Raw genomic sequence first — 27,838 nt, 5'->3', positions numbered from 1 at the left:
GAAAGCTGCAGAGGGGCTCAGCTCATGCTTGGGCACCCTCTCACATAAAACCAAGCACTCTGCCTTCAGGATTGTTAAGGCCTGCCATAGGAGTGGCTTATAGTTTTATATGTGTCTGTATAGGGTAGTGATATAGGTAGCCTATACCACAGTAAGGGGTGCAAGCACACCCTTACCCAGGCTGCAGTAGCAGACCTGTGGTGTTATTTTGGAGTGCTTCCCAGGGGTGGCATAATATATGCTGCAGCCCCTGGTAGGCCTTTGAGGTACCTATGCCCTGGGTGCATAGTATAAAACCCAGATCAGTTGACTGGAGGTGAGTGCTTGCAATGTTCAACACTCCGTCCATCATTTCCTTTGGTTTTTGCTTTGTTCGCCATAAGTTGTCAGAGTATGCTCAGACGTGAGTCCCTTGCTCACTTTGCCACTGGCTTCAAGCAAGCCTGGCTGAAGACGGCTGAAATGCCAGCAACCGGTCCTAGGAAGCTTGTTTTCGGTCCAGGGAAGACATGGCTTGGCAGTTCGGGCTGGACTGTTCCCATGAGGCACAGGGTCAGACTGATTTGCATATGGCCATGTCTGAACTGGGGTGGCAGAGTGGGCTAAAGAACGGTGATGGATTAAACCCAGATCAGTTGACTGGGGGTGAGTGCTTGCAATGTTCAACACTCCGTCCATCATTTCCTTTGGTTTTTGCTTTGTATCACAGAACAGCCATAAGGAAGTATTTCTGAAAGCTGCAGAGGGGCTCAGCTCATGCTTGGGCACCCTCTCACATAAAATCAAGCACTCTGCCTTCAGGATTGTCAAGGCCTGCCATAGGAGTGGCTTATAGGTTTATATGTGTCTGTATGTTATGTTATGTTATGTTAATAACTTTTATTAGGCGCACAGCTGCCCCAGCGAAGGGGCGTCCTGGCGCCTGATCAGGTACACAACACAACAGGTCAAAGCTGAGGAGAAGAGAAATCAATTAGCGGAGGCAAACAGGTGGGTTTTAATGGCGCGTCTAAAAAGAGTCAGACTATTTAGGGCGCGAATATGTAAAGGAAGGGAATTCCATAGATCAGCCGCCAGAACACGGAAGGAGCGTCCTCCCATCCTACTCAGCCTGAACCTAGGCTTAATCGCCAGATGGTAAGATTCAGACCTGAGGGACCGCGTGGGGACGTATGAAGAAATAAGGCCCGCCAAAGCAGGGGGAGAGGAAAGCTTCAGAATCTTAAATGTCAGACAGAGAGCCTTAAATTTGATTCTCTGTCTGACCGGAAGCCAGTGAAGGGAGGTCAGAACAGCACAGACAGAACATCGTCTCGGAAGGCCAACAATGGCCCGTGCAGCAGCGTTCTGCACCCTCTGAAGCCTAGTGGCCTCAGCCTGGTTGACTCCAAGTAGCAAGGCACTCCCGTAGTCCAGCCGGGAAAGGATAGAGGCCTGAACCACCAGTTGCCGAGTGGGAGGGTCAAAGAATTTGAGGACTGGCCTCAGTCCTCGCAGAATACCAAAGCAGGTAGCTGCTGTCTTCTTTGTATGGCTGGTATAAGAAAGGTTAGAATCCAGCCAAACCCCCAGATTTTTAACTTCGGCCGCTGGGATGGGGGACATGATATAGGTAGCCTATACCACAGTAAGGGGTGCAAGCACATCCTTACCCAGGCTGCAGTAGCAGACCTGTGGTGTCATTTTGGAGTACTTCCCAGGGGTGGCATAATATATGCTGCAGCCCCTGGTAGGCCTCTGAGGTACCTATGGCCTAGGTACATAGTATACCATATACCAGAGGCTTATAAGGCACTCCAGAATTCAATTAGATATGTACCTAATGTACATGGAAACCATTTTAGAGAGGAAGCAGCTAGGCTGTGGTCCTGATTGGAAGGGCCACAGCCAGACTAAGGTCGAAAAACAGTGAAACACCAGCAAAAAGTGGGGGTGCCCATGTGAAGCAGATCCTACTCTTCTACAACCCCTTCCGTAGCCACAAAAGGGGCGAAAAGCAGACTGCGCAGGGCGGGTGGAGAGGCCCAAGGACTTGGCCGTAGCCCGGGAGTCCTCGAAGTGCTCTAGGGCGTTGTCTGGTTTGTCACCGTACAGGCAAGGGCCATCAAAAGGCATATCCAGCAAGGTAGCCTGGACATCCCCAGAGAAACCAGTCAAACTCAGCCAGGCGTAGCGTCAAAGGGCTACTGACATTGAAATTGTTCTGCCTAGCGAGTTGGCGGTGTCCAGTCTACATCTTATGGTAAACTCGGCTGTGTCTCTCCCCTCAGTGACTGTACGAGAGAGACACAGCCAAGCACAATGGCAGCAACTGTGCTACCATATCCCTCACAGACTGGGTCTAATGGCCCGACAGACATGCGGTGTTCACTGACCACAGTACAAGCTGGAGGAAAAGAACATCTCTCCCAAGATGATCCAGCTTTTTGGATTTCCGTTCAGGTGGTGCGTTAGGGAATGCGCCTTTGGATGTGGAGGCTTGGACCACCAAGCTCTCAGGGGTGGGGTGTTGAGAGAGGAAATAGGGGTCGCCCGGAGCCAGGCAGTGGTGTCGGGCAATCATCCTATCGACAGGATCCCCTGTGTTGGGCCTGGACCAGTTGCCCAAAAGTATGTCAGTAAGGGCTTAGTTGAAAGGCAGCAGGGGCTCCGAAGACGCAGCAGCCAGATGAAGCACCTCCATCAGGAGATTTGTCCTGACCGCCAACGTTGTGGTGCTCGAGATTGAGAGCCTACGCCGCCCTACGCACCACCGCTGTGTATGAAGCACCCTCCTCCGTAGCCACGTAGGAGGAGACAGCATGCCAAGGTCTGGTGATGTATCCAGACCACTGGCTTCCCCCAACTCCTCTCTCCAATCCGGTTCATCTAACTGATCAGCCAAAGGGTCTACAGACCCATCGCAGTCCTCCTCACCTTCCTCTGGTTGCCAATCTGGCTTGTAGGAAACACCAGGTTCTAAAAGAGGTATAAAAGTACCGCAAGGCTCCAGATCCAGTGTCGGTTGACGTCGGTCTGGCTCCGTGTCCAAGTCAGGGTGGAGGCCGGGGTCGACGCGGGCTGGGGACCCAACCAGCGTCAGAAGGGACTGTGGTGCGGATGGAATCAGCGCTGTGGGAGGTGTTACAAGGTCAACCGGCGCCGATCCAGATCCAGGCCTGGATACAAGGGGACCCTGTGCTGCCAGGGCCGCACTTCTGGCGTTGAAGGCCCACAGACCCCAGGCAGGTCCGTGGGGCCCAAAGGCACGCCGGCAGATTTGGGCTGCCCAAAGATGGCATGCATCGCATCATAGAAACTCAGAAGCTGAGCAGGGGACACTCCAGCTCCCGGATAAGGAGGGAAACTCGGAATCTACCCTTCAGGCTCAGCACACGGAGCCGCGGGACGGCCCCATCCACATAACTCGTCGCGTTGGCCGACGGATGGGGAGAAGTCGAAGAGCGACGATGCTTCTTCCACTTCTTCTTGTGCTTCGGCTTACCTGAAGAGTGCGAAGACTTCAATGACGAGTGGTGGTGACTCCGCAACCGGTCCCTCGACCTCCTACATGACCGGGACCCCAAACTGGGTGGAGCAGAATGTCAGGCCTCGAGAACCTTGTGGGACCGCTCCCGCAAAGACTTCGGATTCATGGTCCGGCAGTCTTAGCACAGCTTGGGATCATGGTCACGCTCCAGACACCACAGGCACATGCGGTGTGGGTCCGTAACCGACGTCAGCTTGCGAAAGGTGTCGCAAGCCTTGAAACCGGGCCGAGGACGACTGGATATCTCTGTGTGCAACAGGAGTCGATGGACTCAAAAAATGGTGTCGACAAAAGTCGCAAAATAGTCAGTCAAAAAGTGACTGGAGGTACTGCTCTCTCCAGATCTGCACTGGCCAGCGTGGACAAAGAAAGAACTGATGCCAGCGCGTGAGGGTGGCATCTAAGTAGCTATCGCAACTTCATCCTGGTGACCACGATGCCAACGACGAATGCGGCGCCGACCGACGCCACTTTTTGATGCGAAGGGGTACTGCTGACGAAAAAAATCTCCGTATCCAGTCTGACGCCTGGGGGTAATTTTAAAGGTGAGGAATCCATAGGGGTATCTATTCTAAAGGTAAGGAATCGATAACTTTCAGATACAATTTGTAGTTGCCTGGCGGCATAACGAACTGAAATAAGCCTCTACATGCTAAGAACAAGAAGGAGAACAGTAAAACTCGACAACACAGAAGGCTGTCACTGGCCAAATGGAGACACTGCCGCCGTTGATCTGGAGACGAGTGTCCAGAGGAGTGGTGTGGGCTTCTGCGATTGTTGTCTTTATGCAGCTTGCAGAAGACCAGGGCATCCGCCGGGGTGTTGAAGAAGTGGGGCTTGTCGCCCACCAAGCCCCGCAGTTTTGCTGGGTATAGCATCGCATATTTCAAGCCCAGTTTGCGGAACTGTGCTTTGGCCACTGCAAATGTATGCCAGGCCTCTTGCACGACAGCAGTGTGGTCCGGATAAAAGGAGAGCATGGAGCCTTGATAGTTCAGTGGGGCATTCTGCAGGGCCAGGCGGTGTCACAGTCCCTGTAATTAAGCAGGAATGCAATCACAGGCCATGGCAGGAGCTCCTTGAGGTGGACAGGGGTTTAAAGAACAAGTTACTTACCTTCGGTAACAATATATCTGTAAGAAACATTAGTTAGTTTGATTCCTTACCTTAGAATATCCCCAGGCGTCAGCTGGATCTGGAAAGATTGTTCTTGAGCAGTACCCTTGCTCGTCGGTAGCGGCATCTGCGACGCCGTGTCCGTCCTTAGCGTCGTCATCGCCGGGATGACGTTGTCGGAGTACTTAGATGCCGCCCTTGCGCGCTGACGTCAGTTCTGTACATAGCTTTCCGCGCCAGGAACGCAGAGCCATGCAAGAAACCGACACTGGTGCCATGAAACTAGGGCCCTGAAAGGGATGACCTTAATCCTAGATATCAGTTCGCAGAGCGGGGAGGATGGGTGGGGCGGTAAGGAATCTAACTAACTAATGTTTCTTGCAGATATATCGTTACCGAAGGTAAGTAACTTGTTCATCTGAAAGAAACACGTTAGTTAGATTCCTTACCTTAGAATAGATACCCCAGCAATACCAACCCCGGTGGTGGGTCTGCGAACCAAGATCACACCAGGAAGTCCTGGAGAACAGAGCGGCCAAACAAGCTGTCTCTCCAGACTTGGCTGTCCAGGCAGTAATGTTTGGCAAACGTGTGCAGCGAGGCCCACGTTGCTGCCTGACAAATATCCTGCAGAGGGACTCCCCATCCCAAGGCAGTAGTAGCCACTGTGGCCCGAGTGGAATGGGCCCTCAGCCCCACACGAGGGTACTTCTTAGCAAGGAATAACAGGCCTTAATGCACAAAACGACCCACCGAGAGAAGGTCCGCTTGTGCACAGCCCGCCCCTTCTTAGCGCCCACGTAGCCAACGAAGAGTTGGTCGTCCATCCGGAACTGTTTGGTGCGGTCCAGATGGAAGGAGAGCGCACGTTTTGGGTCCAGACGGTGGAGCCTCTCTTCCTCTTTCGAGGGAAGCAGAGGCGGAAAGAAGGTGGGCAAGGTAACAGACTGGCCGATGTGAAAGGCAGTAACCACCTTAGGAAGAAAAGAAGGGCGAGTCCTCAGGACAACCTTGTCCGGATGGACAGAGAGGAAAGGAGGTTTAGAAGAAAGAGCCTGGATCTCTCTCACTCTTCTGGCAGAGGTGATGGCAACCAGGAAAGCAGTCTTGAGAGTCAGAAGACGAAGAGGACAGTTATGAAGTGGCTCAATCGGAGCTCACATCAGATTGGTTAACACCAGATTCAAGTCCCACTTGGGCATTACAAAGGGGACGGGACGAAACATGTGAGTAATGTCTTTTAAGAATCTATTTACAACAGGGGACTTGAAAAGAGAAGGCTGATCAGGAAGCCGTAAGAAGGCAGAAACAGCTGAAAGATATCCCTTGATGGAGCCCAGAGCACAGCCCTGCTGGGCCAGGGAAAGAAGAAAGAGAAGAACCTCAGAAAGAGGGGCGGAAAGGTGATCCATAGCCTTCGCTGTGCACCATGCCACAAATTTGTTCCACTTGCAGGCGTATACCATTTTAGTGGAGGGACACCTGGCTGCCAGAATGACATCACAGCCTTCAGGAGGCAAGTCAAATGGCATCAACTGCCACCGCTCAATCTCCACGCATGGAGGTGGAGGCTGGACAGGTTCGGGTTGAGGACCGTCCCCTGTTGCTGCGACAGAAGGTCCTCCCGAAGAGGCAGTCGAATCGGGGGATCGATTGACAGACTGAGTAGCTCGGGATACCAGTATCTTCGTGCCCAATCCGGAGCCACAAGGATGGCTTGGGCCCGGTCGCGCCTGATCTTCTTCAGCACTCTGGGCAGAAGTGGTATAGGCGGAAAGGCGTATAACAGACCTCAACTCCACTCGCGACGAAAAGCGTCTCCGAGCGAGTGCCGCCTTGGAAATTCCAACACGCAGAACTGATGACATTGCGCGTTCTCTTCAGTGGTGAATAGATCTAACCAAGGCTCTCTCCATTGCCAAAAGAGGCCTTGCGCCACGTCTGAGTTCAGATGCCATTCGTGATCCATCATGCACCGGCGGCTGAGTTCGTCCGCCCTGGCGTTCAGAGAGCCTGCCAGGTGTTGAACCACCAGGGTGATGCCCTGATGTCTGAGCCATGTCCAGAGGCGCAGAGCCTCCTGACAAAGGGTCCACGACCCCACCCCGCCCTGTTTGTTGCTATACCACATGGCGGTGGTGTTGTCCATGAACACCTGCACTACACTTCCCCGGACAGAGGGAAGGAATGCCTTTAGTGCAAGCCGGATTGCCCGCGGCTCCAATAGGTTGATATGGAGCCGGGACTCCGCCGGAGACCAGAGGCCTCTGATCTCCGCCTCTCCCATGTGGCCTCCCCATCCCTGGAGGGACGCATCCGTCACCACTACGTGCTCCGGTTGGGGTAGGGAGAGGGATCTGCCGCAGACCCAATCGCGGTCCGTGAGCCACCACTACAACTGTCTTGCAGTGCCCTCCGAGATCAGGAAGTGGTCGGACAGGTTGCCCCGATGTTGAGCCCACTGGAACTTCAGGTCCCACTGCAGAGCCCGCATCCACCACCTGGCGTGATGTACCAGCAGGATGCAGGAGGCCATCAGACCCAGCAGCCGTAGGGCCATCCTGACCGAAACTTGGGATAAAGGCTGAAAGATCGGAATCAGAGCCTGAATATCCCAAACCCGCTGTTCGGGAGGATAGACCCGAAACTGCGCCGAGTCCAGAACCGCTCCGATGAAGAGGAGCTTCTGGGAGGTACTCAGATGTGATTTCGGCACATTGATGGAGAACCCCAGCGAATGCAGGAGGTCGGCCGTAGTCTGGAGGTGGGAGACAACTGTTCGGGGCGAGCCCACCTTCAACAACCAGTCGTCAAGATAGGGGAAGACTGGAACCCCTAATCTGCGCAGATGAGCTGCGACAACCGCTATCACTTTCGTGAACACCCGAGGGGCACTGGTGAGGCCGAAGGGGAGCACGGTAAACTGAAAGTGCTCATGGCCTACCGTGAACCGCAGTTAACGCCGGCAGGACGGGGATGTGGAAATAAGCGTCCTGCAAGTCCAATGCTACCATCCAATCTCCAGGGTCTAGGGCAGCCAGAACCTGAGCTGAAGTCAGCATCTTGAACTTTTCCTTCCGGAGGAAGGCGTTGACGCTCCTTTGGTCCAAGATAGGGCGTAGGCCTCCTTTGCCCTTCTTGGGAACCAGAAAGTAGTGGGAGTAACAACCCTGTACTACTTCTGGGCCAGGAAGGCGCACGATGGCCCCCTTGGCCAAGAGGGCCGTAACTTTGTCCTGCAGAAGTCGCAAGTGATACCCCCGACATGCGGTGGCACTGCGGTGGCATGGCTGGAGGGGTCGCCTCGAAGGGGAGGGAGTTGCCCCTTCGGACGATTTGCAGCACCCACGTGTCTGAAGTGATGGTACGCAAGTGGAGCAGGTGATGGTGAACTCTGTCTCCCACTGGCGTGGAATGGGCCTGAAAGCTCGGACTAGGAAGGCTTTGAGGCAGATACTGCGGGAGCAGATGTGGACTGACCAGCTCTCTGTCCCCCTGCTCCGCCACGGCGGAATCCACGTCCTCGACTGCGTTGAGGCTGGTTCTGCAGCCTGTGGCTGGACGAACGTGTGGGGGTGCCCCTTCCTTGGCCACGAAAGGGACGAGAAGCGGAAGTGTGCGGGCACGTGGCTGAAAGGCCCAAGGACTTGGCCATAGCCCTGGAGTCCTTAAAGCGCTCCAGCGCACTATCCGCTTCGTCGCCAAAAAGGCAACGGCCATCAAAGGGCATGTCCATGAGGGTGCTCTGGACATCCCCTGAAAAATTTGTGGACCTCAGCCAGGCGTGACGACGAATCGCCACAGTCGTCGCAATCACTCTACTCAGTGAGTCCGTGGTGTCAAGTCCACATCGAATGGAGTACCGTGCTGCGTCCCGCCCCTCAGCAAGAGCCTGGGCGAGCCGTGTACTGGCCTCCTCCGGACACTGGGGCAGCACGTCCGCCACTGTTTCCCACAAAGAGTGGGTGTAACGGTCCAAAAGGCACACGGTATTAATGGACCGCAACCCCAGACTGAGGGAGGAAAACAGTTTCTTTCCAAACTGTTCCAACCTTTTGGATTCCCGATCCGGAGGTGCGGACGGGAAGGCTGTTTGGGACGTAGAGGCATGGATAACCAGACTCTCAGGGGTGGGGTGTACCAACAGAAAGCTGGGGTTGCCCAGAGCAGGGCGGTGGCGCCGGGCCACGTTCCGATCCACAGGAGAGACTGTGGAGGGCTTGGACCAAGTGCCCATCAGAAAGTCTGTGAGGGACTCATTAAACTGCAGTAGAGGCTCCAAAGAGCTTACCGGCGGTTGAAGCACCTCAGTGAGGAGGTTAGTCCTCAAGGCCGCTGCAGGGAGCTCCAGGTGTAGGGCCTCGGCACCACAGAATAAGTTGCACCCTCCTCCGTAGCCACGGAAGGAGGAGAGATGAAACCAGTGACAGGCGAAGTGTCTAGACCACTGGCATCCCCCAGCTCGTCTGCCAAGTCCTGACTTAACTGGCACTGCTGTGCCAGAGGGTCCTCAGACCCCTCCCAGTCCTCCCCTTCATCCGTCTCCTGGTAAACAGGCAGAAAGGACGGAGCCGGGTTATAAATGAAATGCTCATCCATCGGCGCTGGAGACGGCGCCGAGCGGCACCGTTCCGACGCCGGACCCGGACTGTAACTATGGATGGTGTCGTCCGAAGACGGTGCCGGGAGCGGCACCATGGGGGTTGGCGCCGGCGGAGGGGTCGTAAGGTCAACCAGGCCTGGATCCCACGGGGACCTGTGGCGTTGGGACCGAAGTCGACGACGGCACCGGTGCCAAAGCCGCCGGCTCGCTAAGCCCCCCCAGTCGGACATGCGGGGCCCGGAGGCGCGCCGACAGGCCTCGACGGCGGAGTGAGACTCCTCTTGGCCGCAAGGAAGTCCCGAATCTCGCCTGGAGTCGTAAGAAACCCAGGGACCGGAGGGTATGGGGCCAGACGCGGCTCCGGTGGAGCCGCGCGGGTGGTGCCACCCGAACCCTTGGCCGAGTCGCGTGACCAGCGAGGGGAGTCAGAAGAGCGATGTCGCTTCTTCAACTTCTTTTTACTGTGCCTCGACTTACCTGAATGCGAGGACTTCGATCCCGACGAGCGGTGATGACTTCGGCTCCGCGACCGGTCCCTCGACCTCCTCCTCGACCGGGACCTCGAGCGGCGCAGAGCCGACTGCCGGATCTCGAGGAGCTTGCGGGACCGCTCCCGCCTAGCCTTCGAGGTCAAGGCTCGGCAGTCAGGGCACCACTTGTCATTGTGGTCGGCCCCAAGGCAGTAGAGACACTGATGGTGGGGGTCGGTAACCAACATCAGTCGGTGACAGACGTCACACGGCTTGAACCCGGGCATCCCTACCGGCACCAGGAGTCGAAGTCGACTCGAAGAGGGAGACAAAAATGTCCAAAAAGTTAGTTAAAAAATGGAATGGAATAAATTTTTATATAGCGCGATAGCTACCCGCAGGTGTCCTAGCGCTTTAACAGAATACAAGTGGGTGGCGCGGGTCGAGGTTATCTCCTGAAGAAAAAAGGTTTTTAATTTTCTACGGAAAAGCAGGATGTTAGGTTCAGATCGGATAGAGAGTGGGAGGGAGTTCCAGAGCCTGGCCGCGTTTGTTGAGAACATTCTTCCTCCACTTCTTTCTTTTTTGAACCTAGGAATGATGACTTGGAAGGCAAGGGTCGACCTCAGCTGCCTGTTGGGGTGGTAGGGGGTGATTAAGGTGTGATTCAGGGTTGCTCCTTTCCTCCAGTAAGCACGGTAGGCGATGCACATGCTTTTAAAGTTGACTCATTCCTTTACTGGCAGCCAGTGAAGGGCTCTTAATTCAGATTTCACTGATTGCCATCTGGGGATGCGTAGGAGAGTACGAGCCGCGCAGTTTTGGATAACCTGCAGTTTTTTTAGGGTGGATTCAGGGGCTCCTAGGTAAAGGGCATTTCCGAAGTCTAGCCGGGAGAGGATTAGACCCTGGACCAAGATCTGTCTGGCCTTGAAAGGGAGGAGCGGTAGGATCTTTCGTACGAGTCTCATAATACCTATACAGGTGGCTGCTAGTTTGGTTGCTTGGTGGCCGAAGGTTAATGCGTTGTCCAGCCAGATGCCCAGGCTCTTGATGGAATTCACGGCTGGGGGTGCGGGGCCTAGTGCTGGCGGCCACAGAGAGTCGATGGATTTTTGGGGGGAGTTACCCAGCACCATTAGCTCTGTTTTGTCGCCGTTCAGCTTCAGGTAGGACTGGCTCATCCAGGTGCATACTGCTTCCATGCAGCCTCTGAGATCGCTGGAGTAAGAGGAGGGATGAGTCAGGGTAACCACCAATTGCGTGTCGTCGGCGTAAGACACGACTTGAACGCCAAAAGGGCGTATTATTTCTGCAAGGGGAAGCATGTGAATGTTAAATAGTGTGGGGCTCAAGGACGAGCCCTGAGGAACCCCACAACTAAGTGGTTTGCTGGGCGAGGTGGTATTGCCCTCACAGACACGGAAGGAGCGGCTAGAAAGAAAGGACTGTAGCCAGTTTGCAGCAGTGGAGGTTATCCCTAGCTCTGACATTCTGTGGCATAAGATGTCATGATTTACAGTGTCGAAGGCGGCACTGAGGTCCAGTAAAATGATGGCCGCAGTGCCGCCCTGATCCACGATTTTTCTAGCTCCTTCTGTTACTGCTAATAAAGCAGTTTCCGTTCCTTGCATGGGGCGGAATCCAGTCTAAAAGGTGTCCAAAGAGTTGTTAGTTTCCAAGAATTCTGTCAGGCATTGGTTTATGTATTTTTCCGCGATTTTAGTCATCCACGGTAGCAAAGAGATCGGGCGGTAGTTCCCCGGATTCATCGGTTCTAGATTGGATTTCTTCAGGAGAGCCTTCACTATAGCTTGTTTCCACTTTGGGGGAACAAGCCCTGCTGAGAGAGAGTTGTTGATTAGGTTCAGAATAGTGGGGAGGATGGTGGGGGTAATAGTTTTTAGGAAACGAGCTGGGGCTGGGTCACTAGGGGATCCAGACTTGACTTGTAGTATTATGGATTCTAGATTGGTAGATTGCAGAGGAGGGAAGGTTTCCAGAGAAGTAGGAGGGGTGGGTCTGGTATACTGTTGAGCCGATAGAGGGTGAGGGGATGGGGGTAAGGAGGAGTAGATCGTGGCTATTTTATTGTAAAAATAGTCGGCCTGTTCATTGCAGCGAGTTTGTGCGGTCAGAGGATCTGGAAGCTTGTCTGGGAGTTTTAGCAGATTTTTTGCGATCTGGTAAATTTCCTTAGGTTTGGATGCTGCTTCGTTAATCTTATTTTCGAAGAAACTGGCTTGGGCCTTTTTTATGTTGATTTTATAGAGTTTTAAAGACGCCCGATATTCAGTTTTGTTGGCATGAGAATAGTCAAGGCGCCATTTCCGTTCCAGTCTTTGGCATTCTCTCTTAAGAGTGCGCAGGTCCTGGGAGTACCAAGGGGCATTTTTAGGTCTATGTTTGGATTTGATGTCCTTAAATGGGATAGTGGAGTCTAAAGAGGTGGTAATCCATTTATTAAAATTGTCGTTACTGATGATCGGACCGGGGTTGTTTTCCGGGGCAGAAACTTCCAGTGCGGAGGTCCACAGGTTGGTATTGAGTTGTGACCATTTGCGGTTTCTGCTTGGGGCAGGGAGTGGTGTGGGGCGAGATTCTGCTGGTGCCCAGGAGAATGGAATCATGAAGTGGTCCGTCCATGGGAGGGTGATGGGTGAATTAACTGTAAAATGGGTACAGTTACTGAAGATAGGATCCAAGAGGTGACCTTTTTCATGGGTGGGTTGCAGAACTAGTTGGGGGAGATCTAGTGCTAGTAGATTATTTCATAGTTCGGCGGCTGCCGAATCCAGGGGGTCGTCTAAGTGCACATTTAGATCGCCTAATAGAGTGTAATTAGTTGATGAGCAGATACCACTGGCTATCTCTGGGGCAAGTTGATTTATAAAATTAGTCGGAGTGCCGGGTGGACGGTAGATGAGAGTCCCTGAGAAGGTACAGGTAGGGGAAAAGTCCAGCGAGAAAGTGAGGTCTTCGCAGTTGGATAGATTAGTTGGAAAGGAGCGGCAGGTGTAGCAGTTTTTATAAATAATGGCTATGCCGCCGCCATTTCCAGAAGAGCGATCTGCTCGGAGAATTTGGTATTCTGCAGGGAGTGATTGAATGACCTCGGGGTCGGAGTCAGATTGGAGCCAAGTTTCCGTGAGGAAAATGGCGTCGGGGTCTGTGTCCGAGATCAGCAGGGATATTTCTGTGGCATGTTTTGGGAGGGATCTGCAGTTGAGTAGAACCATGTGGAACAAGGGGGAGGGTGTGGTAGGGTGGCTTTGAAACTTACAGTGTGAACAGTTGAAGTGTTTTGTAGTGGGGTCCCATGACGCATGGCAAAGATTATTAGAGTGTCCACGTAGGAGATGTAGTTTGTTGGGGGAGTACTGTATGGGACAAATTTTGCCAGCGGTCATGGCCCCTGGTCCCGGTCGGTCGCGGACGGGCGCAGACGGGCTTGCCTTTGGCGCGCCTTCGGCACCCCGCCGGCGCCGCCGCTGCGCCCGTCCGCTGCGCCTCTTGGGTAGGGAAATCATTTTGTAGGGCTTGGGCCTCGGGATGGGAGGGGCCTAGCAAGGTGATCGGGTTCCTCACCCAAGATGGTGGGCCCGGAAGTTGAAAGTGCAGCAGGGAAGCCGAAGGCTCTGTCGGTTTCAAGAGGGGGGGCAGGATGCGCTATCACTCAGCGTCGGCCTGATTAGTAAGTGGCAGAATACAAAATCTGATTTCAAAAGAAGCTATAATACAGCATTCGATTTTCAAGTAACCCTGGGCGCGACACTACGCTTCGCCCACGTAGTGTACGTAGCGCTGCCTGCTTCGCAGTTTTCGAAGTAGGCGAAGCAGGCAGCGCCTACGCACACTACGTGGGCGAAGCGTAGCTGCCTGCCGCCCACCACCCGCCTCCCGCCCACCGTACTTTTAAAAGGTAAAATAAATTTGTAATAAAGCAAATTAGGCACTTACCTGACGCGCGGCGTCTCCCGGGGCTCCCACTTCCTGTTTTTCAATTTTCCTGACAAATGCGCAAGAAATGCGCATGCGCGGGCGTCCGCGCATGCGCATTTGTCAGGAAAATTGAAAAACAGGAAGAGGGAGCCCCGGGAGACGCCGCGCGTCAGGTAAGTGCCTTTAATTTGCTTTATTACAAATTCATTTTATCTTTTAAAAGTAGGGTGGGTGGGTGGCGGGTGGCGCGTAGTGGGGCTACGCGAAGCGCGTAGTGTGCGTAGATTTGGGCACACTACGTGCTGCTTCACGTAGCCCCACTACGCCCACTACGCCCACCCTTATTTTCAAGTGCGCGTTAAAAACAATCTATGGCTTTGCAGTCAAGCGGTAAAGTTACTAGCACTGTCCCGGCTTCCGCCTCAGGACCAAACAACACACACCACACTCACTCGTAGTCAAAAAATGACTAAGGGTACGCTCTTCCCGGATCGGCGCTTACTGGCGCGGAAAAAAGAAGAACTGACGTCAGCGTGCGAGGGCGGCGTCTAAGTACTCCGACGACGTCATCCCGGCGATCACGACGCCGACGACGGACGCGGAGCTACAGACGACACCTAGCGACACGCAAGGGTACTGCTGATTGTAGGAAGGTGGATATCTGACTATGGTTACCCCCAACTTTTCGCCTAGTGTCTAGCTGGTTTTTCGACTTAGTTGGCCTGAGATCCTGCCATTCAGGGTCTCAGGCTGTCTGCTCTCTCTTTAAAATGGACTCCATGTACCCTAGGTACATTCCCAATTGGTAAGGATCACCTTATTGGGCCCTGTACAGTGTACCCTAGGTACCCAGGGCATAGGTGTACCCTAGGCCTCCCAGGGGCTGCAGCATGTATTATGCCACCCCTGGCCTGGCCTTCCAATCAGACACAACTGGCTGATCACTCAGCTGGGGCAAGGTCGTGTAATCACCCCTTGCTTAGATATAGTATACCTATATCTACCCTTAAAATAGACACATGTGTACCTATCAGCCACTCCTATGGCAGGCCTTAACAATCCTGGAGGCAGAGTGCTTGGTCACATGTGAGATGGTGCTCTAGCATGAGCTGAGCCTGTCTACAGCTTTCGGAACCATGTCCTTATAGCTGTTCTATGATATAGCCTACCATATACTCTTAAAGTGCCTTATAATCTTAAACGGTTATGGTAACTATGGTTTGGCTTTATCAACACATGTCGTGTAAGGTGTCTAACACTTTGGAATAATACCCCCATACCATTTCTGGTGATGAGGATATTATTCCCCCCTTCTAGAGGGAGAGACATGTTAATATCCTACTTTGTTGTTTAACTCTAACCAAAGCCTCAGCATCACAAAATGGATGCTGCTGCCACAGACACGAGTCTGACCTCCTGCTGCTGGGAGGCCTCCCAGCCAGGGAGGCTTGGACAATAGGTTTCCTGCTTGGGGAGGTGCTAGCACCTCCCCAGACAGACTTTAGTGTATTGGGGCAGGGAGGGCTGAAAGGAATGAGACATGCCTGGGGCACACAAGGTGTCCCATGCATAGTCCAGTTCAAACCGGTGCTGGGGCACACCAGCCCCAGTCCTGGCGCGAAACTGGACAAAGGGAAGGGGGTGTAACCACCCCCCTCCCAGGTCCCACCCATAAGGCGTGACCTAGCAGGTAACCCAGCCCCCCAGATTAGTATAAGAGTGGTAGCTGGGCCCCAGGAGATTAGATTATCCTGAACCTGCAACTTGAACAGAAACTCTGGACCTTCGACATTCGACGAAAGAAGAAGACTGAAGAAATCTCCCTTGTGGCCAAGGAGTGGCTACCCTGTGCAAACAGGCACCATCAAGAGACTACCCTTTGCTTTGCTGAAGTTCTACGAGGGACCGACTGCAGAGCCCGACCAGAGCCTTGACTTCCAGACTTCTCCGACCCTGATCCACATCCACAGCCGAGCTGAGATCCGTGGAGGCGACGAGAGACGTGGGACCGGCTACCTGGGAAAAGTGGCGAGTATCTTCCAGCGCAGCTTCTGAGGCACCCTCGAAGTTGTGCACCGGGGATTGAGAAGCCCCAACCCCAAGCACCATCTGCACTGAAGATCAGCCCCCCACACTCCACGAGTCCTGCGTGGGGCCCTTCTGCATTTTCCTGCTTGCCGCGTCTGTCCGGTTGCTTGCCCGTTGGCTAGCGGCCTTTGTGATGACACACCTTGAAATCTTCACTGCTGGTTTGGCTCCTCCAGACTGGCTCCCGCTTCTTTGCAGAAGAGAAGCACCCCAGACCTTCCTGGTCTGCACCAGAAGCAAGTCCTCCGTTCTTCGTGGGTTCCGCTTGCCAAGGCTTGGTGAGTCCTAGTTCGACTTCGACGCCGCTGACAGCAAGAGCCTTCGTGGGACAGCTCGCCTCATGGTCCTGGTCGTCCTCGACGTCTCATGGTACCCGTGGCTGCAGCGACAAGCTTCACCCTTCACCTGCAATCTTCACGACATCGCCTGGTTCCTTCCTGGTTCCACGTGGTCACTGGCTAGTGACCTTGACTCTGTCCCTTCTGCTTGCAGGTATCCTCTCTTCTTGATCCCAGCCTTGGGATCCACCGGACACTCTTCACTGACTGCCTGTCAGCAACTTTCCTTCAGGCATCCATAGAAGTCCATGACGAAACCCGACGCAAGTTCACACCTATACACCCGCAGCCCGTGGGCTAGGTAACTTGGGTACTTCGGTGCTCACAAGGGTAGTGACTATCCTAGGGTCTGGTTTCCGAGTCTCGACTCTCTAGCTGCTTCAGAAGTGTCCTTAAACTGTTAATTTCTAACTGCTAGTAATTCTATCGACTTTTACGCATTACGCGTGAGTGTTTCCACTCTGCACCTGAATCCCGTGGGCCTCCCACTTCCTAACTGTTGGTAGTGTAGTGTAGCCCCAGCGATTCCCTAGGCCTAGGCCTATTCTATTTCCGTGACAGTTGTCCTTATACCACTTCTTCAGTGGCGGTTCGTCCATTAAGGGCGCTGGGGCGTTGGCCCACAAGCCGCCCGCACCGGCAGCTCCCTCGGCGTTGAGGGAGAATTTTCTTACAATCATGATGTCAGTCACAGTCAGCAGACAGCATGAACTCGGACTGCGCACCCCCTTCAGATTCTGAAGGGGGAGGGCGGTCCGACGTCATGCTGCTGAGTGCTGAGTGACTGACATGATGATGCAGCAGACCAGGGGTGGCGCAGAGCGCACAGCAGGCAGCAGTGCGCATGCTGGGTGAAGGAGGCAAATTTTCGCTCCGTGCCCAGTCATGCGCACTACTGTCTGCTGTGGCTGGCGCATGCCCATTAGGAGAGCGAGGGTTGAGCAAAGGCTCAAACCTCGGTCTCCTAATGGGCAGGCGGGCGGTGAGTCACCCTGCTCTAAGCCAATGCTGGCGCTGCTGGAGCAGCGTCATTATTGGCTTAGAGGGGTTGCCAACCAGTGCTGTTCCTTAGAAGAGGCGCCAACGGGACCCGGCCGAGAAGCAGAGAGGCGCCGCGCGGACCTGGTCTGGTAAGCTTAGCTTTCTTTTTTAAATTGTAATCCTCCCCCACCCCCGGCGACCTCCTCCCCTCTCTCGCTAGTATTGCCCTATATTTTACCCCCATAGGCAATATGTTTATGTGAAAGGCAGAAAAAATATTGGTAAATCCAGACAACAGCCGGGATTTCCCTCGTTTTGAACATAAACTTCAAATAATACATTTATTGAAGAAATGAGTTCAATATTATTTTAGCGTTCTCTAAACAGGTCCTTTAAAACAATTAAAGCAAACAGCGGCGCAGCTTTAATACTGAAAATTGCAAATACATTTACAAAAATGGTATTCAAGTACCGACGCAAATCCCTTCCAGGATCTCAAAGCAAACAACGCTCAGTGTTACTGCTCTTTAAAGGTGTTAATCGAGGAGCAGGCTGCCCAGCGGGCCCTCTGTGTGTAGAGATCCACTGGGGCCCCAGGGGCCCAGGCAAGGCTGGTGAGAGCCCAAAAATGTATAAACGTCACAAAAGGAAACATCTCTTGGCAGTACCCTGACGGCAACCGAGGAAGGATGAAAGGCCGAACTGGTCTTGAAGAGAATCAAAGCCGGGCCATGAAGGCTGTAAAGATTAGAACCTCTGCAGCCATATGCAACCCACTGAGCTACCGTCCATCCGGCCTCGTTGCATCTGAAAGATGTGGCAGACACGGATCCTGCCACAGAGATACCGCAATATCCTCAACTCAACTACTCAGAAAGGAGCACGCTTGTGTCTCCTATGGCAAACTCTCGTCGGCCCCCAAATCTTCCAATTTCCAACTTCGGAGCATTAAGGTGAGCGCTCAGAGTCGGAGGGAGTGTAATCACAGCTCTCGCCTCTCCCTTATCCCTAACTACACCTCTCCCTTGCCATCAGTTTATGTCATCCTGTAGAGCCCTCATGATATGTCACTGCCAGAAAAAGGCCCCCAAACTTTCAACTTTAAGCACTGCCCAAGCTTGCAGTGTGTTTAAAATACAACTTCCAGCCTCGAGCCTCGGATTTATTCTGAAGCGGGCTGATGGGCAGTTTTTGTCTTTTTAGCCCTCTGGGGTCACACAGCAGCCACCGTGGTTTCTATTTTCTTCCCAGAATTGAAGAACAGACTATGTTTCCAAGAATCACATGCACAAACGCGACGTAAATAATGCACATGGCATACCAGTGTAGTTTTGGGGATTTCGCGTAACACGTGTAACGTGCAAATTATGTGAGATTACTCCAGTGTAATGGAAATTTCGCTCTAGCCTAGTCAGCGAGCGACTCATCGGAAATGTGATCAGTGCGCTGAAGGAAGGCAAACCCCATACAGCCTGTGTGCTCCTCTGCACTCCAGCACTGTACATCGCACCCAGGGCAACACATGCCCCTCCCTCCATCCATCCTCGGCGGCTCGTTAAACCGACGGAGCACTTTTGGGTCGCCCAGCGACCGATAACTTGGTCTCTCTGGCCCCTTGGAGAACATGGTTTTGACTACCGGCTGCCTACCAAGCGACCGCCCCCTTCCCCCCTTAACATTGACACTTGCTGAGATATAGCCCATTGGGCCAGGAGAGTGCCACCACCCGCTAGCTGTCTGTCTCTTTAGTCTCTCCAAACCAACCCAAGCTTGCTCCACAACGCCTGGTCTAAGACTAACAACATCTTCCCTGCCCACTTCCACTGCAGCTGGCACCACTGTTGCCCCTGCCAACGCTACCAACGACAGCAGCACCTACACAACTACTATTCATCACACTCCAACAAGTGTGACAATTCGGACAGTTTCAGAACCCCCACAACATAAGAATGGCTTGGGTGACAGGTATTCGTTGTTTTTAATGTATATTGAATTGAGAAACTTCTGTTCATCTCTCAATTACACAAACAGTGTCATTGTGGCAGCCTTGCGAGTAGTGAAGTTGTATAGTTGTACTTATTCTATGCACGCACAATTTTCTGTCATGTTTTTTTGGTAAGTGCACAAGCTTGTTTTGCACTTTGCGTCTTTCCAGTTTCTCCTAAATTGATTTTGAACTCAAGTGTATTGAACTATCTAGTAAATCCATAAGAATCTTATGAAAAGACTAGTTTCAGTAGCACAAAGTGTCTTGTGATTTACCAGTGTTTCAAATGCAATTTTAAGGCTTACTTAGGCAGACCGGTAGGTGTGCATTATTAAATATGTTCCCTTTCAGCACACATAATTGGCAAGTGTTTGCACAGAGAACAATAGCAAGTCTGTGCCAAGTGGGAATTGGCAAGTCTGTGATTCCTCCCCCATCCCCTAGCCACAGTGGCAAAGAACTTGGGTGTAAAATGTGATCAACAACTCATCTTCCTACCCCAGGCTGATGCTGTTGTGGGCTCGTGTTGTGTGTTTTTGCAGTCCCTCAAGAAATTACTTTATTTTGCTGATTTACTCCTAGAGAATTGTGGTCGATGTTCTTATCACTTGAAAGATGAATTACGCAAAAAGCCCTTCTCTGGGCCTTCTGGAAGACTTAATTTAGCACTGCGGGTGGTGGCTGCTCACCTCTTATTAAACAAGCACAGCCAATAGGGACCTTATAAGTGTTTAGCCATGCCGCGCTGGGTACTGGCCTACTCTTGGGTCTTGTAGTCCTGGTGCATCACAGGGAGCCCATGGTAACGGAGAGCCCCAGATTTAAGCATGTGTCCCTAGTAAGGCGCATGGTGATTTCCCTTTCCCTTGCCATCCAGAGCAGTTTGTGTGATGTAAATGAGAGGGGGACATGAGAACCCCGAAACAATTTGTTTTTTAAATTTCTCCTTGATTTCGTCTCCTGGAAGCTCCCAGAAAGGGGAAGGTGTGACCAGGGGTGCTTATGAGGTGGCACCGGGCCCAGTATGTCTGGCTGCGGGTTTTGTGTTTGTCACTTTGTGAGTAAATCGAGTATTTCACGTCTGCTTGCAGCTGCAGCGGTCTCTGTATACTTTTTTGTTTATAGGTCTTTAAGCCTAAACAAATGTTTGTGACTTGTGCTTTATGTGTGTACTTGAAAGAGTTTGAGTGTGTGTTTTGTACTTGTGTTGGGGTAAAGTTGATGGATATAAGGATGTTATTACAGATCCTGTCATAATACTTTCGCAAGTGCTTTATCAACCTTCCTGCTTCCTCAAATTTGCTTGAAAATGCTCCATTTCTCCACTCTTTTTTCAAAATTTTCTCGGAGGAGTTGTTAGGGCTCGCTCGCTCGCCTCAGTGCAGTACCATGATAACTTTACGCCTCACCACTTTCAAATGTCACCAGCCGCCACTGCACTTCTTTAGTATATGGTTTGCGTGGCCCCTAGGGCCTAACTGTATTACTTACCTGTGTGACTTAATGTATGCTTGAATAAGACTGTTTTGTACTTATCCCTAATCTCATAAAGAGTGCTGAGGGTTTGACTAGAATAAATACACTTTATTTTATATATATATCTGTTGTGGTGTCCTTTCATTTGGTATTCAAGGGATTATATATGCTATCACAGCTGGCTTCACATGCCATTCAGAGTTTAGCCTAAGACTGCTCTTGTCCATGCTACCACTAGGCTAGCTGGTCTATAAGGTTGACTTTACAACCAATCACCATAAGGGTTGTTTGGACTGATATAAGGTGTACACTAGAACTAGTGACATCATACATCAGGCCAACTTCTCACACTGATGAAAAATCTTTCCGGATCCAGCCTGACGCCTGGGGATATTCTAAGGTGAGGAATCTAACTAACGTGCTTCTTTCAGATATATGCGGCGGCTGCCACGAGCGTCTCTGGGGCCTGCAGTCTCTCCGGGCCCCCTCCTCCAGGAATACGGGTGTACATTTGACAATTTATTCTCCTGTCCTCGTGAGATTCAGGATATGTTCTTGAATGTTTCCAGTCAACCTTGCAACAAAGCTAGGTGAAATATCATCCTTACTCTCAGTTTTGTAATTATGGATCTTCAAAAAATGAAAGCTCTAATTGAAAGGAAGTTGGTTATATGACAAAGCTTTCAAATGTACTCATTAATTATCTTGTAAAGCACTGTGAATATGAAAATAAACACAGAACAATGTATATTTTAAAAAACACTGACCGATGAGTGCATTAGGCAGTCATTAGGAAAAAAAACATTACAATTCTAATCTCGTCAGTTACCTATCTATATATATGTGACCTAAATAAGAGGCGCAACCATAATTGTGACTGTTACATTTGAAAGAACAATCTACCTTTAACTCTTTCCTAACTTTATCAATGAAGAATTTCCAGCATATTTCTCGTGTGTCTGGTAATCCAAGAAACTTTACTTGTGGTCTCATAGAGGTCATGATGTTTTCAATTTCATCATCCTGAAATAGACCAGGGATCTCACCAGAGGCTAAGAGATCATTAATTAATACCAGAAATTGTTCTTCAGCGACCTGAGAGTCAGTCATTAAAAAAACAGTCCCAACGTTCTTCACAGCTGTTTTTATGTACTGAGCAGCAAGATCAACCTGGGGAGAAGAACAAAGTGGAGAAAGAAACCAAGATTAAACATTTGTGAGGAAACGCTGTTCAATTGTAGCAATTCTGGTTCTTTTATCATGACATTTACTATCTGTTACTAATTTGTGAGCGACTCATACCCCAACTTGTGACAGAAAGATGGTACACACCGCAACTAAACTAAGCTGTAAAAATGTAAGCAGCCCTTTGCTACGCCTGTTGAATCTTTCTCGATAAAAGTAAAATGCGAGTTAAATAATTGCTCTGTTATATTTTCAAGTCTTGGCGGGAGACAGATTTAGCTGCCTGTAGGCAGATCTATTGTTTCCAATATGTAACATATAGTTAGAGTGAGTGTTGAGTCAGTCCCTTGCAAATGATTGTATGAGGACCTTGTTGCCCAGCGGCAGAAAACTGCTGCTAAAGCAGCGATAATGGGCTTGATAATATGCCGTAGAGAATTCCAATAGAAGCCCATGTTGACGCCAGAACATAGGCTTCTATGGGAAATCTCAAGGGCATATTATCAAGCCCATTATCGCCGCTTTAGCGGCTGTTTTCTGCCGCTAAAGCGGTGATAATTTTAATGTCGTTCCTTGATAATATGCCCCTGCTCTCGACGAAATGGCTATTCTGGTGTTTGGCAAGCACAGGAGCATTTTGGTCTCGCAGTCTTAGGTGTAGCGTCAGAGGGTTGTTTGGGGCGTGACACCCTAGAAAAAAATGATTTCTTGGCTTGGTAGCTGTGTCTGGGGGCCCAGAGTCAGGAACGCTGTCTCTGTTGGATTTTCTCGTTGTCATGATTTAACTAAAAGGTTTTAACTTGTTCATTTTTGTAATCAGTATCAGTAGCCTAAATGTATATAGTGACTGCTTTACCAAAAAACTAGTAAATTTACACTCATAGAAGTACTCCTCGGATGAATGCAAATAAACAACCTTTGAAATGTACAAACTGCCAGCAGTAGGCTTGGAAAGCTGCATCAGTCTCAAGTTTCCAGACATGCAGCTTGCAATCAGACACTCAAAAGATGATGGGATGAATGCTTGCAAATAGTCTAATCACTGGCAATTGCTCAGGGTGGCATTTTAAACCATAATCTTTTGCCCACTGTGTCATACTAGACAGAGGGCCTGATTTAGGGTTTAGCAGAAGCAATAAAGACAGACAGGGTGGAGGATGACTTTACGTCAGCCACCCTGCCTTTACCGTGCCCGCCAAAGTTTGAGATGTCTGAAGGATGTGCTGAAATCTCTACACACTGCAAGAAACCACTTTCACACTGTCAAGGAGATTCCTGTCCATGTAGGGAAAGTTTGACAGAAAGCTTCATCAAATATGACAACTGTCCGTCAAACTTCTCCAAAATATTTCATTTTTCAAAAACAAAATCCCAAAGCATGAGTTTGTTTTTTAAAACCCTTGAGAGTTTTCTGCCATGGTGAGGGGTCACGTTTCATTTTTTACTGTCCCTCAACGCCAGGAAATACCTAGCAGTGACTGACAGTAAACAAAAAGCCACCTGACCGTCCACTGTAAGTACGACAGACAGTCAGACGGCTTTCCTCCAATGGCACCCTAGTCTATTGGTCTGCTAGAGGAAGCTTTACTCAGAGTACATTTTACTCCTTTGCCATAAAACTTGCAGTCTGTCCAAAATCAGATATTTGGACCTTGAGTCTAGCAGAAAACCTCAACCTCAACCACCTAATGGAAATCAGTACCGATTCTGCAACTCATAGGAACAGTCCATACTTAACCTAAGTCAGCTCACCCATTCACCCTGCAGTCTTCTGCTTTTTTTGATGAGCTTCACGACCCCTGAATTTCACTAGTTTAGCTACATCCTTTCTTACAGTGTTCTCATTGAATATGCTGTAACTTTTCACTGTATGATTGAGGAGGCTCTTTTTTTAATATACTCCAGAACACTCCCTGGGAGATTATGTATTTCATTGCTCTTCCTCCCCATTTAAATTTTCCTTTCTTCTCTTTATCCTCTTTAACCATGTTCTATTTTTGCTGACCAGTTCTACCCGTACTGATTTCCATCCTTCTTGCTATATGCCCACCTCATGAAATAATAATACTTTTTGTCAGTGTAAATCCTCAAAGTCACTAAATTTACTTGAGTTCAACCCCTGGTAGCTACGTCACAGAACAGACATGCTTAATTTAGAGCAATGTGTACAGTTTTTATGGAGCACCAAAACAGTAATAAAGTAAAAACACCAAGCAATAAAAATCCCAAACCTAAATAGGAAATTAGAGTAGAATGCAAAATTTCTTAGCTTTTGAAGCAGAAAGTTTCAACTGTATTAAGCACACAGAGGCGAGGATTATGCTTTACTTTCTTCACTTTTATTCAGCAGCAGCTATAAAAAATGTAAATCCCATGAACCATGGGGAAACAGGAACCATTAGTCCATCCAATCAGCATGTAAGAGCCCTTCAAAGCCCTTTGTTGACCCTCCTTCCCCCTCTTTCTTTGTGCAATGTCAGCCAAGGTCCATTTAGACTAATCATGTTTAGTTGACTTGGCTCCTGTGGGACACAAAGGAAATATTCGAGTCCAAATCTGTAGGAGGCTGGCTTAGTATATGGTGCTCACGTATCTAAGTGTAGCACCCAGCACTAATCTGGACAACCCTTATGGTGATTTTAGTGGTCTTAGACAACCTTAGAAAGCTCTCTAAGTGCTAATTGTGTAGATCAGCATTCAGGCTTAGTCCAGAAGGAGTGTAAAGCAGCTTGTTTTACCAGTACTTAATCTTATGGTATAGGTTAATAAAAAAGAACCACACAGTTTAGTTATAAAAATATGTATTTATTATAAACACTTACTAAAACATTGCAATATTTCCTACCCAGAGATATAACCAAAATACACACAATACTTTAGAAAGAGAACGCGTACGTAGCATAAATACACGATGGTCTATGAGGGAGACCAAACCATATACATAAATAGTGGAATGCAAACCACGACGTAAGTCGAGACTGGACACAGAAGACGTAGAAGAAGACCAAGGAACCACCCAAGATGAGTATCTAGTAACCCTACAGAGGTTGTGTGCAGAGTGAAAAGCAAAGAATGGCAGCGGCGTTCACAGAAACTGCACCACCCAATTTAGTCACGTAGGGCCCGATTAACAAAAGTAATCTGTGAGTGATTTCATCATTAGCAGAAAGGATGCAGCTCTTCTTCAAATTACGAGATATTCAAGCATTTCATGAATTTACTTATATAGAGGATTGTGCAACAGGTGGTCTCATAGTATCTAGAGGCCTTTCTCAACAGTGGCAAGAATTGGGTTTTAATCGGCTTGGAAATTTCTTTCATCATGAGACATTAATAACTTGGGAAACAGTTCAGTTACAAACTAATTCTTTAACAACAGCCCTCCCTCTGAGCTTTTATCAGTTAGTTAATTTTCTCAAAATCAATTATGTAACATTGAATAAAATGCCAGAGCAAATTGCTAGGCAAATGGCGAATAAAATGTTGGGGATAGGAGGCTGGTATCGGCTACTGCATCAAAAAGCCCATTCAGAAGAGATTCTGATAACAGAACTTCAAAAAATCTATTTAGAGACTGGCTGTAAGTTCAATATAAGGGAATGGCAACAACTTAATGAGTTAGCAAAAAAAGCACTTAGAGGGGCTAATTATAAGAGGATGAATTTTTTATCTAGATGGCGCGCCTCTTACGCACCCCTTAAATTGCATAAGATGTTTCCAACAAACCCAAACCAATGTTTTAGATGTAATATTCAGGATGAGGGTGGATGGGTACATATTTGTTATGAATGTAATAAGCTACAATTTTTTGGGGGGTGAGATCTTTGTTAAGATCTCATCATCTTTGTCTTTGAATATTCAACCATCGGTTATGCTGGTTTTATTTGGCACTTCGGGGGAGGTGAAAGGGTTTACTAAATATCAGCAGTATTTTATATTCATTGCCATAACTGTAGCAAGATCATTAGTCCTACAAAATTGGAAAACAGATAAACAACCCAAGATCGACCATTGGCTTAATAAAATGAACAGAACTTTTAGGTTTGAGGAGGCCTATGCGAGAAGGGTAGGAGCAATCAAAAGATTTAGAGCTATCTGGCATGAATACTCTGAACAGGTTGAGAGGGAAGGAGAAGGATTTTAGAAAATAAGGTACTTTAGAGTCTCTAACCTTCGCACAACCAAATAAACCAGGTCATATTAACTATATTAGTATTATGTTGCCGATAGTAGAGGGTCAAGGTGACTAAAATCTAGTTTTAATATTATGCACTTTCATTGATAACTGCTGCTATGTTCCATCTTGCACTTTAAAAAGCTTCTTTTTATTAGCTTTTTCATGATATCTTGTTTAAGAGCTGTTCCTATTAGCATTTTGCAATTTGAATTACTGTGTGCCCCTTTATTTATCAAATATAAGAGCCATGATACTTCTTGGCTGTTTTATTTAAGCTTCAAGTACTTGTACATTATTTAAGAACTGCTATTAATTATCTGAAGGTCTTTTATGGCTTTAATGCTAGCTTGATATGCTATTTTTATTACGAATTGCTGCTATTACATACTTTAAAGTGGTCTTTGTTTGTATCTAATTAACTCACGCCATGCTAATCTATATCCTTTTGGTCTGGAAATTGCACTCCCAATATTTATTTTTTCTGCTTTTGTTTCTGGTTATGTTGAAGATTGCATTAATCTCTTAGCATGAGCTGAAAGCCATTTTGTACTTGGCAGCCATTTTAGTTAGCTATGTGCTGGCCATTTGCTGTTTCCCTCTCCCAGAGTCTTGCACATGCTCAGATGGGCCTAGCTAGTAGAATGCATCTGTTCCTAGTATAGAACTGTCAGGCTGTTCTAACTGATGTCAGCAACTTATTACTCCTCCTACTTGTTGACTGTGCAGTTTCTGTATGACCATCTATGTGCATAACTCTTCTCATGTGTACTTGTACCGCCTTTTTTCAGCCCCTGTGTGGGTATATAATGCCCCTGTTCTCTGTACTCCTTAGAAAATGTCTCATACAGTGATTTGAGAATACTGTGTGACGCATTTTTTCCCTCTTTAGAGGTTAAATAAAAATATGTCTTTTATATTACAGCTTCTGTCCCAATCTCTTCTTTGTTGGTTTAAAAGGACCAGGTGTATCAGTGAAGCTCCTGAGAAGGTTTTGATTTCTACAATTGGTGCCCTCTGTGAGGCTCATCAGAGAAGTGGCTATCCAAGGGAGTGATCCTGATGGGAGACAGGAATCTACTGAGGAGGACAGAACAGGACTCTAGTAAAAAGGTACCCTAAAACTGAGATTCTGTCTCTGCAGCCCAGTATATTTCTGGTCTTCCTGATTGGACTCCTCCAACTGCTTACCACTCCTGACTGAGAACATTTTTGGCGTGAGTATTCTAAAAATGACTGTTTGGTCACTCAGAACTTGGCAGTTAGAATCTGGAAACTTGTGCTTGGTAAGGTCGTTTGTTGCGACGCTTTTTGGATTTATATGGAAATTGGCCAATATTTGGAATTTGGAAATATGTAAACTGCAGTTTATGTAGGCAGGTAATGAGAAACTTTTGTAAACTTGAACGGCACACTTTGAGTTAAGTGCTACTTTGTGTATAATATTGTATATGCGCCAATATTTTTGGCATGCCTGTTCTTAGCACACATCGTAGAATGTGCTGCTTTCTTGTAGGTACCCTTTGGAACTTGTATATAATTAGCCGGCTCCCCTAGAGGGGATACTTAACTAGGTTTAGGTATAGAAACGTATTTCTTCCTTGGTGACTAGTACCCCGAGGAACTAAATATGTACGTAGAAAGGATCCTGGTCTGTGCACTTAGTAACATTCATAAGTGGTGATATGCAGAGCGTTTTTTTTCCTGGTGTTCTGCCAGCCAAATCTAGTGAATATGACTTACAACTAGTATTTACAAATGGTTTGGTTTAAGTACAGTCTGTGGGCTGTCTTTTGTTTCTGTCTTAAGTGTTGATCTGTGGGTTAAATGTGTGTTTAAATGTCTGTGGTTTGCAATTAGTGGTACTTGTGTGAGTAAGTAGCGATTGCACTCTTGGTGCAAGAATGGCTCGCCTTAAGCTCTCTGTGTGATGTGTTTTGAATATATGA

The 27,838-nt window shown here is 49.2% G+C and overlaps 1 protein-coding gene across 2 annotated transcripts in view; it reads right to left on the bottom strand.

Moving 5' to 3' along the window:
* Window positions 1-27,838, bottom strand: part of DNAH17 (dynein axonemal heavy chain 17) — a 14,992,541-nt gene that overhangs the window by 5,329,788 nt on the left and 9,634,915 nt on the right. For both annotated transcript variants that reach the window (XM_085617470.1, XM_085617471.1), the window contains one exon: window positions 21,434-21,700. In XM_085617470.1, the coding sequence (XP_085473596.1) occupies window positions 21,434-21,700 (267 nt within the window). The remainder of the gene's footprint in view (window positions 1-21,433; window positions 21,701-27,838) is intronic.

This window comes from Triturus cristatus, chromosome 7 (assembly GCF_964204655.1).
Source record: "Triturus cristatus chromosome 7, aTriCri1.1, whole genome shotgun sequence".
Taxonomy (NCBI): Eukaryota; Metazoa; Chordata; class Amphibia; order Caudata; family Salamandridae; genus Triturus; species Triturus cristatus.
Note: the sequence above shows the minus strand (reverse complement) of the source record. Positions and strands in the feature narration are given on the sequence as shown.